Below are 13,127 nucleotides of genomic sequence, written 5' to 3' on the forward strand. Positions count from 1 at the left end.
TAGCAATGTCTGGGACATTGCTATTTCTGGTCAGTATATATAATTTGAATCCAGATCTATGTAAGAACTTCTGGCCAGTTTTTTATTCCATATTCATCACAAATGATTATACAAATTAGAAACAATGTGTAGTTTGAAAAATACCACACACAAACTAGAATGCTTGCAAATGAATTTTTTTTTTATTTTTATTTTTTTGCAAAATTACAATATGCACCTCTCAATTTATGCATGAGGGTAGGGCTCAGTTACAGTTCATCTCTGATGCCTCTTGACCAAACGTAGGGTCACAGTAATGCTTGGGGCTTTCTAATCCAAGATGGAACCCCTTGTTATTTTAAACCAACAGATCCATACCTCAAACCCAGCAGGTTAAGAGCATGGGGGAGAGGGTTAGTGCCACATGGCAAGGAACTCCCTGGTACGTAGCAGTGAGTTTCAGCTTGCCTTACCAGCCCAGTGTACTCCAACTCACTGTTGTCATAACCTGCATCTCAAATGGGTCATGTGAAGTATTGTATGCGAACTGGTGAGACACAGGTGATTAATATCATTGTGAAATTTATGTTTTAATGCTGTGTGAGGAATTATGGGTACTCACTAATATTGTGCTTTAAAGTCTGATCAAAGAAAGGGAGAAAAAACGGTTTTCTCTCAGACAGGAGGGAAGACAGCTATCTACCTGTCTCCAGTGCAAATTAAGTTTGGTGGAATCAAAACAATGGAAGTCATATAAATCAGCAAGGGGATAGGAAGTCAAGGGGATGAGAAGAACAGCATGAGGTCTTCCTATGTCTAGGGACAAAACAACAAGTTTAGGAAGATATAAGAAGAGAGAAGAAGCTCTCTCTGCATCCATCATTGGACAGACACTAGGGGCCAAAGCTCTTGCAAGCTGAGAAAGATGGGCCCTTCATTCAAGGGGGTTGAAGTCTCTCAGAATTGAATATAAGTAAAAACTCAGCTTAGACAAAGATCTTTCACCTAGGAAGACCAGGGAAACCAGTATTTTGTACTTCTGTGGAAGGGCCTGACTGGGAGAATGTTAGCCATATCTGGGGGGAAAAATTGGTAAGAAATCTACCTTGGTCCAAGGCTGTCTTAGCCACTAGAAAGTGTATTTTACTTTTATTTGCTTGTAACCTTTTGCCTTTATCCCTTTTTCTTAAACTCACTTAAACCCTTTTTTTGTTAATAACTTGTTTTACTTTTAATCTAAACCTGCCTAGTGCTATTGAAGTGACTGCTAGCGCCGGTTAAAGTAATAAGCTGTGCTTTTGTCTCCTTAAAGGAGCAATGAACCTTATTGCTTTTCTAAGTGTTCCAGGAGAGGGCTGGACACTTCAGGGCAGACAGTTGGGGGGAAATTTGGGACTTAAGAGTATGTTGGGAGTCACCCTGTGTAACGATGTGGTTCTGGTGGGACCCAACTGAGAGTGCCAATTCAGGACAAATTGCTTAGAGTAGGGCAGTTACAGCCCAAGGCTGGGGTTTTTCCACCTCTAAGACAAACCAAACCAACCAGACAGAGAGGACTTTGATTTTACCCCACTGGCTAACCACAAGTCACACAAGCAATTGCTTTAGACACTCCAGTTTCCCAGTGTTACCACCAGTGCCACTCGTTATGGGGACTAATGGTTATGAAAACCAATGCCCCAGTAAAAGAAAAAAGGTTCTCTCGATCCCAAAGGACCAACCCCCAGACCAAATCAGATCTTACCCACAAATCATGCTGTTGCCAATCCTTTAGAATCTAAAATCTAAAGGTTTATTCATAAAAGGAAAAAGATATAGATGAGAGCTAGAATTGATTAAATGGAATCAATTCCATACAGTAATGTCCAAGTTCTTAGTTCAGGCTTGTAGCAGTGATAGAATAAACTGCAGGTTCAAATCAAGTCTCTGGAGTACATCCACAGCTGGGATGGGTCATTCAGTCCTTGGTTCAAAGCTTCAGTGTAGCAAAGTCCCTCCAGAGGTATGAAGCAGGATTGAAGACAAGATGGAGGAGCTGCAGCAGACTTTTATAGTCTCTTGTCATGTGGCCTCTCTTTCTTTCTTTGTTCCAAAGACAAGCAATTCGGGCACAGGGCAAGAAAAAACCTTAGTTCTGTCCATAGGCATGTTCCTGCATACCTTGCTGAGTCACAAGGTGTATCTGCCTTCTTTCAATGGGTCAGTTGTATAGCTGATGGTCCTTAATGGGCCATCAAGCAGGCTAGGCAGTGCTGATGCCAAATTGTCCGGGGTGTCACCCAGAAGCATAGCAAAAGTTTGAAATACAGACAGTATAGAGCCAATATTCATAACTTTAAATACAAAAATGATACATGCACCCAGATAGCATAATCATAACCAGCACATCACAACCTTGTCTTAGACACCTTACCTGACCCCCTTTATACAAGATCTGGTGCCACTACAGGACCTTGGCTGCAACAATGATCCATATGGTCCCAGTTCACGTCAATAACGTCACACTCTGCAAGTAGTATCCAAGGCTGGTGGAGATCAAGGTGTGGCTGTTGTGTTGTAGGCAGGCTGCTAGGGTCCGAGTGTTGAGCCAGGACTGCACTGCACACAGCTTCAGGAAACTGCATTCCTGTCTGCTGGCTGTTGGTGTCCAGGCTCTGAGCCATGGCACCAGAGCATTTAAGGCACCCAAGGTTACAGGGCAGGTGGTGAGATGACCTTTCACTGGTCTGGGTTGCACCCCAAAATGTTAGTGGGTCTTCTGCCTACCGTGATTTACCAAAGGTCAAGGGGAGTTGGAGTGAAGGCAGAAGTGTCACCTACTCCTTGATTCTCATTGTTGAAGAGATGGAATGGGGGTGGGGAGAATCGAGGGCAAAACTTCCTTTCATTCTTGTCCAATTATGGGCTAGAAGAAATGGTCACCTGTCAAAATAAGTAGCAGGACTAATAACCATCTTTATTAGCTTCACCAAACTTCCATCCCCTGTGTACGCAAGAGTGCTCAGGACCCTTTACAGATGTTTCATCATAATATAAATAGCCCAAAGAATTAAGCATAAAAAGACAGAAGAAATAGTACCTAGAGAAGAGGAGGAAGGAAAAGTATTGCAAATAGGAGTGAAAATGTAGCTACAATAACTTTTTTTAAAACCTGTTGTAAAAGAAGAAGTGATATATTTCTTCTTGAAACTCAGCAGGGCAGAGACAAATGTTTAGAGCTATTTCCACCTTTGAGTGGTCACCATGTAAGAGACAATTGCCTGTCAGCCTAAGATTTTACTGGAAACCCTGGAAGGGTATCTAGTGATAATCACTTCTGCCCTCCTGACTGTTGTTCAAAAACTTATTCAACTGTGGCATCGACATTTCTTTGCCAGGGTAAAGAAAGTAATTGTATCTGGAGTCTAATGAAAATACAGTGTCATTATCTAGATACATGCATATCTTGCTGAGTTTCAGTAAGAGCTTTATGTTTTTGCAGTTTTTAGTTATTTTCTGAAAAATAGTACTTGGTTATTGGGCTTGGGCGTTTAGTGCCACCTTAGAGTACAGCAAAAATCAACCACTATCTTGAAGGATTTTTCCTCTTTTCTTGATCCTAAACAGTAAAGAGACAGTATGTCATCTAGGTAATTACACTAAGCTGAATGGATTGCCCTAGGGTTCTGGAAAAGGTCTCCGTCTATTGCAAAGCAAGGCTGTAGTGATGAATAGAAGACAGAGGACCTGAAATAGATCAGCTAGTGGGACAACTGAAATGGCTGTGATAAATAAGAATATTGGTATTAAATGAGTTGGTGGAAAACAGCATTACTATCAGACATTAGGATAGACACTTTAAAGTGAAACAGTCATCCCGTGTTTTAGTAGTCAAACTATGAATTTCCAGTGAAGAATTAGTTTTCTGAGACTGTATCTGCCCAATTCATATTTTTGGCTTTATATGAAGGGGAATAAAGCAATGTCCAGTTCGATTTATCTTCTGCAAATATATTTGCCTATTCCAGAAAATTACCTGGCATGATATTTATACTGCAGCAATAATAAAAGTACAGTACGCTCACTTATGCACTGGGTGTTGCAACTTCACTGCTGAAACGAGAGGACTAGAGGCCATTGTGACAGGGTCCCCGGGGTGCAACCTGGACTGTGGGACAGCTGAGTCCTCCAAACCCACCAGCCTGGGCTGTCTCATGCTATGAGCTAAGATCAAGCTACAAGCCTCTGACAGGCACTGCACTTACACAGCTATCCACAGGTAGGGACACACCCAGCTGAGTTACATGAACGATCTCCCAGCCACTCATGAGCTTCAGCCAGTTCCCCCCTGCTCCAGCCCTACACCCCAGAACTGCACCATCTTGCACTGGTCAGAAGCCTGACCAGTGTAAACTCATTACTTAGTTGGCCACTTCTTCATAGGAAAGTGGACATGCACTTCAACCAAAACCAAACTGTTTTAGGTAAAATATAAAACATATTTATTAAATACAGAAAGATTTTAAGTGATTATAAGTAGCAGGCATAGAGATCAAAGTTGGTTACTTAAGAAATAGAATTTAGACTGCATTTCTATTTTTAACTTTAACATACTAAGCAAGATTTGAATCAAGAAGTTTCTCATCCTAAGATCAGATGTTACAGGCAGCTTACAATTCCTCAATACTCAGACTGGTCCCAGGCTGGAAGGAAGTGCAGTCTCCCTAGTTCCAAGTCTTTGTCTTCCAGGTGTTGAGGTGGGGGTGGGGGAGAGGACAAGTGATGTTACTGACTCTTTTTATACCTTCTTTCAGCTGCTAGAAAGATACTTGCTGTGACATGGGGACCAGGCAGTTTCCATTGGTCAAGCAGTCTCCATTGTGTTACATCCCTTCTCTAAAGAGCCTCTGGGATAGTGGATTCTTTGTGATCAACACCATCAACGCCTGTCTGACCCTCCTTTATTGCAACTGAAAGGCTGGCTGTGGGCATCTCCCAACCTCACAGCATATTTCAGTAGCACATATAGCAATACTTCATAACTTCACATACACCGATAGCATTTACAATCCAACAGGATATTCATGTTCAGCAGATCAAGACTTTCAAAATGACACCTCACAAGTTATATTTTGTACAAAACATATCATCATTATATGACAGTGGTGAATATGGGGGTTTCAGGGTGCTACTTTGAGGTACAGAGTGCCACAGACATTAACAAATGCATCCATTTTGTTAGATTGTGTTTGCATCGTGTAGTTGTAACAGTAATGGCTAACAGATGGGAACATTGCCACTTTTGGGGGGGGTGTGTCTTTTTCAGCTGCATCCTTCCCTCAGCAATCAGCATTCAGTGGAATATTGTTATTTTACAATTAACCTTTAATTATTCCATTTCTCTCTACAATTTGTGATGGCAAAAAAATTGATACAAGAGAACTGTATATTCCAACACATAAGCAACAGTGGTGTATTTGTCAGGTGTTCTACAGCATATCTGTACAATGTTAATGAAAGTGTAGTGAAAATAGCTGCCCAAAGCTAATTATTTGTTTTTTTAAAACAGTCGGAAGAATAAAAAAACCCTGCCGTTATACAGTAGCTTTCACCAAAAGATCAGAGCATTCTGCAGACTCTACCTACTGATATGCAAACTTGATCCAGGTCTGTTGGATTGAAGGCAAAGCTATTTCAGCAACATTGTACAGTAGCTTTGGGCTGAAAATGAATAATACTTTATATTTAAGCTTCTTGTGAACAGTTTGCAGTTTTGAACAGTGGCTCAAATAATCTCTTCATATACAATAAGATTACGTTCTATGGAATATCCTATTGAATACTATTCTAAGTAAGAATTAGATAAACCTGTATAAAAAATATCAGTAAGTTGGTGGTGGTGGGGTTTTTTTTTTTTTTTTTTTTAAATACTGAAAGAAAAACTTGGAGCACTTCCAAAATTATTGGGATATCTCCAACTGTGTACTAGGTACTTGCACAGTCACCAAATCTGATAGAGCTCATATTCTGAGTTATTCCTGTTCAGTTAGCACAAACACATAAGTTGTGGTTAAAGTTGCATTAAAAGCTTGATCAAAATTATTGTTAAATCAATTGTGACAAAATATTTTAGATTGTGTTGGCTTTCCCTCCCACTTAGGTTATAAAGCCATTGGCTTTATACAAACAGATTCAATAACCAAGGGTTGTATATTCACATCCTCACCAGATATTATGGTACTATTAATAAAGCAAAACACTTCACACAGTTACTCACTAGGGCCTTCAGTGGGACTGTTCATGTGCTTAAGTATTCAGATGCTCAAGTACCTTGCTGAACTGGGGCTACAAGAGCCATCGCATCCTCTTTCAAACTACAGTAGCTTTTATGGCAGCCATTTTAAGGGTGTAGTTTGTGTACCAAAAGCCTAATGAAAGTCACCCAGCTATTTTGGAACATAGGTAATCCCATCAAACATAGGATTCCTTGGATGATTGGGATGCCATCCATACATTGTTGTTCATTGTAAACCTACTGAGATATTAAATAAGAATGTCTTAGTTTAACTGTCTCTTGGTTTTTCTGACTTGAATTTACCGAAGCAAAGGATAGTTACTACTTTGACTTCATAAGGTTCTTCCTCTTTTGATTCACTAAACGTTAGAGCCTTGGAAAACTTTACATAAGATGTGGGTTGTTACAAACACAGAAACCCATTTAGTTGGCATATTTGTATTGAATAATCCAGTCAGATCACTCCACTCTTGAAATTAATCTCTATAGTCATGTCCACCAACACAATATAGAAATAATTTAGTTCGGTGCCGAGGTCTTACTTTCCATCATCTATTTTCGACTGTAGCACTTTATCATATTTAATTTGAGATGACAGAATGGCATTTTGTCAAACATATGTTCTGGGTTGTTAACTCAAAACTTACCATTTTGAATCTTGCTCAGAAGGTTCGCCCGTACATTGCTGATGGCAGATAAACACTCTTGGACTGAATTGAGACTTTTATTAAACTAGTTATATTTTAGGAGTTAGCAGATTTGAAATTCTACATAAGAACAGCCAGACTGGGTCAGACCAAAGGTCCATCTAGCCCAGTGGTCACTGCCAGGTGCCCCAGAGGGAATGAACGAACAGGTAATCATCAAGTGATCCATCCCGTCACCCATTCCCAGCTTCTGGCAAACAGAGACTAGGAACACCATACCTGCCCATCCTGGCTAATAGCCATTGATGGACCTGTCCTTCATGAACTTAGCTAGTTCTTTTTTGAGCCCTAAGTTCTTTTTTGAACCCTAAGATGATGGAAAGTAAGATTCAAAAATTCTGCAGCATGGTGTCCTGTCTTGAATTAGCTTTAGACCTCTAGCTTGCCTCTGAGATGTGTAACTTTAATAAACCTTTTCTTTGTGGAAAATTTGTTCTTTTTGCATTTCTATGTACATATTTGTACTGTACTCATCATAGTATGACACACATTGTGAGTAAAAATTTTAATAATCATCTAGTAAATAAGAAATGCATCAGTCAGCATTTTCTAACATAATTAAAATGTAAAAATAGACTCTGAATAAATGGGTGAAGCTAAAATTGCTTAACTGTATAAATTTACTGTGTCCTCATAGTTAGCAAAAAGAAGCACCAAAGTTAGTGTAAAGGCTATATTTAATTGCTAATCAGTATTTCAACTATTACCAGTGAGTGAGAATCAACCTTTCTTGAGGAAAATAACTGAAAAGTACAAATGCAAACCAGAATTCAAATTAGGGATTTTAATCAAGGGGTTTTGCTTGCTGATTTAAATCAATGATTTTAAGTCACTTTGATTTAAATCAGTCATCCCCGCTCTTTGCATAGAATTTGTTCATCACCATTTCCAACATGAGTTTTAAGTATGGACGTCACACTGCACAGGCAGATATGACCCAGAGTTATTTGCTGTAGGTTTATTTTCTTTTCCTAACTAGCTACATTTATGTACTATCAGAGAATATGAGCAAGTTGGGCAAAAGTAACCCAAGTGGTCCTAGTCAAACTGCCTTTTGTGTAGTCTCTATTTATTCTTACTATCACTAGATTAAATGGTTCTGTAACTATATTTATTCAGAGCTTGCTGCGAGATACTAATTAGGTTGATCATAGGTGGGGATTCCCCAGGGATTTTTCAGGTGCCATTCCATGTCTTGTTTCCTCTTGAAAGGAAGTATTGCAAATGTAGTACCAACCCATACCTATGGGAAGGATAAAAATACTTACTGTGTGTTTTATACAATTGCCATTCTCTGCACACCCTTCCTGGGAGAAATCAGATTTTTTGTGTGTGTGAAATTGTGGATGAACTGCAATACAGCAAAATGTTATATCACACAAGGCTCTGTTATGTCAAGTGAACAGACATAATGTCATGAGATTTTGTTCCGTTCTGTTTTAGGGTGTAAAGTACCTCAAATAACTAAGCAGTTGCAACCAATTAAGGAAATACCACAAATGAGCAGTAACCATGGAATGGGACAACTACAGTGTGTATCATACAAAATGAAGTTTGATTTCCAACTTTCTAGTGTGCACCTATTCATTCTAGTTTTATATTGAAGAACGTGAATTAGTTTTATAGCAAAATGGTCTCCCATTGACATCCCTGAGAGAACACGGCACTTTGAAGATACTTTTCAAAAGTTGTTTTCACCCTTGTTTAGTGGCTTGTATTCATAGGCCTTGTCAACTTTATTCCTCTTCAGATCTCATCTTATCTCTTACCTTTGCCTTCATTTCTTTGTCCCTTCACTGCTCTGTAACAAACTACGTATTATACATCATTCTGTTACATAGTTATTGATCTAGTATCTGGTATTGTTAGAGAATCTTTAATTGCATTAGCAAATCTAAAGCATTTTGTAATCTGATTTTATGAAAGTTTTTTTCCCTGTCTGTTAATACTGATTTTATCCAGTGCTGTAGATTCATACCAGACTTCATATTGTGATACTGCAAATCTGCACCAAAAAGGGATTTTAGGGGTTTGTTGTTTAGAAAGATTCAGACCAGCTTAGATTCTTCTGCTATATTGCTAAAGTTGGGTCAGTTTAGATGATATCATAGTCCTATCAGGTTAACGTGGAGCTCTCCTTGAAAAAGATGGATGATTGAATGGTCAGGGCTCTAACTCTGGTCCTTGGGAGACCAGAGACCTTCTATTTGCCGTTCTGCAGCAGACTTGTGTGTGAAGAACTCATGCAAATCGCTTTAGTGTCTCTGCCTCCGTTCCCCATCTGTAAAATGGGGATAATAGCACTTCCCTATCTTACACTGGTGTGAGGATAAATACATTTAAGATTTTGAGGCATTGAGATAGCACAGTAATATTGGCCATACCTGAGAGAGAGAGAGAGAGAGAGAGAGAGACGCCACCAGCTCCTTGTGGGGAGGGGGAGTGGCTGTGGATCCAAGCCTTCATGGATCTCCTGGTTCCTCTCCTGCCCATCCCCTACCACCGTCAGAGCCAGGCTATTTATGCTGAAGTTACTCTGCCACCTCCATGGACTAAGTGGTATATAGGAAAAATATGACCTTGCAAGCTCCTGCCCACATCCATGCATTTCATCCAACAGAAATGAAACCAGAATTAGTGTGACCCTTTCCGGGGTACCCAGGGTTGTGACGCACCTCACTACCACCTGCTCTTAGCGTGGGGAAGCCTTGTCTGAGCCTGCCATATGTCAGCTCTCTGACTCTCTGGGACACAGGCAACACAAATAGAGCTCTTTAGGCCTACACAGACTCTTCTGTCCCTCTGCAGGTTAGCAATAGGCACCCTCCAGTCCCCAGTTCCTCCAAGCATCTCCCTGGAGTGTCCAGGCCATGGTCCTTTACACACGTGCATTATTTGCAGACTCACTGCTCCCAAAGGAACAGTGCACCCCGCTTACCAGTTATACCTCAATCACCACTCCTCTTTACGTGCAGCACTTATATTGGCTTATAATGCAAACAAGCAAAAGTTGATTTGACAGAGTACAAACTCTAATGAAAGCAAGTAGGAGTATTGGAAACATGTAAAATATTACATTATATTACATTACACATAAAATAAAAACCTAGTGTGCGTTCCAGAATCTAGTGTACTTAGCTAGTTATTGTTATGTCTTTTAGAGCAAAAACTCACCTGCAGTCCTGCCAGCATAGAACAGACAGGCTTAGCTGTTATCTTCCCATTCATGTGCCATGCTGTCCTTTTTCCTCCTTGGTGGAAAGATGTAGGAGGGTACCTCTGCCCGCCACCCCACATGTATGTCAATAATCTATTGTCTTTACTTGTAAATGGTACTCCGCTCCTGCTCTTTTTTTATTTCCTGTAAATTTCCTCTCCAAGATTTCACAGTGTCTTGATTAGCATTTTGGTTCAGTATGCGAATAGACCTATATTGTGAAGGGGACAATACACAATGCCCAGCCAGGGAGACAAGTGCCTATTACCCCTTTGCCTAGAAGGAACTGGTCTGAAGCACGTTGCCTCCTGTTTTATCTGCCTTAACTTCAAAGCTTTGAGAACGTAATTTCCTGTAAAGATACATAATGCCTTAAATATTATCCATACACACATTTAGAAATGATTATGATGACCACGGGGATACTGGCTCTTGGTCCTGACCCCACATGCCACCTTTTAGTGAATTATTCTGCATAACCTGACCCGGGGATCCCTGTGCATCCTTTGGTGTTCTCTGCCAATTGGCACACATCCTGGGTCACAATTAGTTTTACAATTCGTTAGACAAGGTGGGTGAGGTAAAATCTTTTATTGGACCAACTTCTGTTGGTGAAAGATAAGCTTTTGAGCTACACAGAGCTGTTCTTCAAGTCTGGGAAAAGTACTAAGAGTGTCACAGTTAAATCCAAGATTGAGCAGACCATTTAGCATAAATAGTTAGCACATATTCTAATCTAAGGGACCATTCAAGATTAATGTATCCCTTATTTAGCTGTGACACTCTTAGTACTTTTCCCAGACCTGAAGAAGGGCCCTGTGTAAGCTTGAAAGCTTGTCTGTGTCACCAATGGAAGTTGGTCCAATAAAAGATATTCCCTCATCCACCGTCTCTCTAATACCTGGAACTGACATGGCTACAACAACACTGCATTTTACAATTCATGTCAGAAATTAAGGAATTATTAAAAACAAGCACCAATTTGAACCCAAACACCAGGCATCGTTTTCTGTACTTTGATCCTTCTGATTTTTGTGATCAAAACTACTTTTCCAGTAACTCTAACATGGACTATGTTTGCTTTGTAGGTGGCAGACTGCGCTTGGGATGAATTAGTGAAGATCTATACCCCATCATGTCTGGCAGCTTCTGTGTAGCTCCCCACTTTGCTCAGTGAAGAAAGAGAGCTGACTTGGTGGGAAGCTTTCTCTGCTCCCAAGAAACTAAACTCGTACTAGGTGTGTTGATAATGTGGCTTTAATCCTCATGTCTCTTTTTAAATACGATTTGTAGTTTTAACTGAAGATGTTATGCATTTGAAGATACATTTTCAGTGCAGCATGTGGGGACCCATATTAAGGATGGTTCAACTGTACACACAGTGCTTAAGGCAGCAAAATAATGCCTGGGTGATCAAAGGCTGGCGGGGGCAGACATTTTGCTGGGGGCAGTGCCAGCCAGGTTTGTCTTTGGGGGGTTACATGGGTAAACGTCTTGACAGTGGGAGATGTGAATCAGATTTCCTAATCCTGATAAAGAATAAAGACAAATGGCAATTTATTTTGAGATACTGGCGCTATTTTAAAAAAAAAGAGGGGAGGCGTATTTACTGTAAAATAATGCAGCATCAACTTGAGGCTTGTGTCACTCAGTTGATTTGATATTGATATGTTTTGCTCCAAATTCGTGTCGCATTATTTTCTTGTTAATATGATGAATGCTGTTGATAGACCGTTAATGTCACACTATAACAAGCTGCTTCCTTTGACCTTTTTGTTCACTGTTTCATGATGGCAGAAAAGATTATTTCCATTTAGTCTTTTTATTCCCCATAGGTTTTCAGATAAAAAGCTTGATGGAGGGTCATACCAAAAGAAATTCTGTTTTAGATTATGCTCAGAGATCACAAAATAGAGACACATTGTGATGGCAAATCCTCAAAAGAATTAGGCATTCTTTTTTTTAATGCTTATCCAAACTTCTTTGCGGCTCTCACACAGACATTGTAATAATCCTCATCTGCGTCAGACCCCTTTGCCTTCAGAGACTCCTTCGCAGGGCCCAGCACTTTCGGCAGCTTCTTTGCAGTGCCCTAACTACTACTGAACTCAAATGTTGTATGCTCCCAGGTAGTGTATCCCAGAGTTGGTGAGATTTGCATTAAGCCATGGCCAAATGTCTGAGGGTGCCCAATCTGCTGGAGCATTTGAAGATACAGGGTGGGGAGAGAGCATTCAGAGACGAGGAACTGGATCTTATTTCAGAGTTACAGGTAAAGGAGGAATGTGTCCTATTTTAGAGATAGGAACCAGGGGCTACTGGACAGCCATGCACAGATAGCTGTGCCTAGATTAGGAGGCAGGGTGAAATATTAAATTCTTTTCCACTTCTGAGATGTTTGGATTCTGCATCATTCTTATTTTTTTTAAATCAGGTGATCTGTTCCTGCATACCAAGCCCTGTAGCTGAATTAGAAACAAAAGTTTTGATTGTGCAGTGTTATAAAATATGACACAGATTTTAAAATCATGATGCTTTTTCATTTTAGGTGCTAAGAAATGAGACAACCATAAAGCTATGCTGCTTATAGCTTTTACTAGTACCATGGGCCATAAAACCCATGCCTATGCATTAAAATTGATTATTTTTAACCTTAACAGTCCTTTCCTTTCATCTCCCTTTTCTGCTTAATATTCAAGCAACATGTCCGAGTGGGTGGAGGTCATGGAATATCTGTATATATTGTGTGTAAGTATGGAGGATATTTTTAATCAGATAAAATATACTGTTATAGTACATCCATTTGAAAGCTAAATATGGAAAAGCCAGTATGAGGCTACAAACAATCTCAGCCTTTCATCTGAGTCGTCGTTAGCAGGATGAAAAGATGCTTTCAGTATGTAACCAGTACATCCAACAAATGGATTAAACTTTCACCTTAGCTACCTCC

General features: G+C 40.0%; 1 protein-coding gene across 1 annotated transcript in view; it reads left to right on the plus strand.

Annotated features, from left to right (window-relative positions):
- Positions 1-13,127, plus strand: part of PEX7 (peroxisomal biogenesis factor 7) — a 90,716-nt gene extending 77,589 nt beyond the window's left edge. The window contains exon 10 of the mRNA XM_065401142.1: positions 11,266-13,127. Coding sequence (XP_065257214.1) covers positions 11,266-11,334 — 69 coding nt within the window. The 3' untranslated portion in view covers positions 11,335-13,127. The remainder of the gene's footprint in view (positions 1-11,265) is intronic.

This window comes from Emys orbicularis, chromosome 3 (assembly GCF_028017835.1).
Source record: "Emys orbicularis isolate rEmyOrb1 chromosome 3, rEmyOrb1.hap1, whole genome shotgun sequence".
NCBI lineage: Eukaryota > Metazoa > Chordata > Testudines > Emydidae > Emys > Emys orbicularis.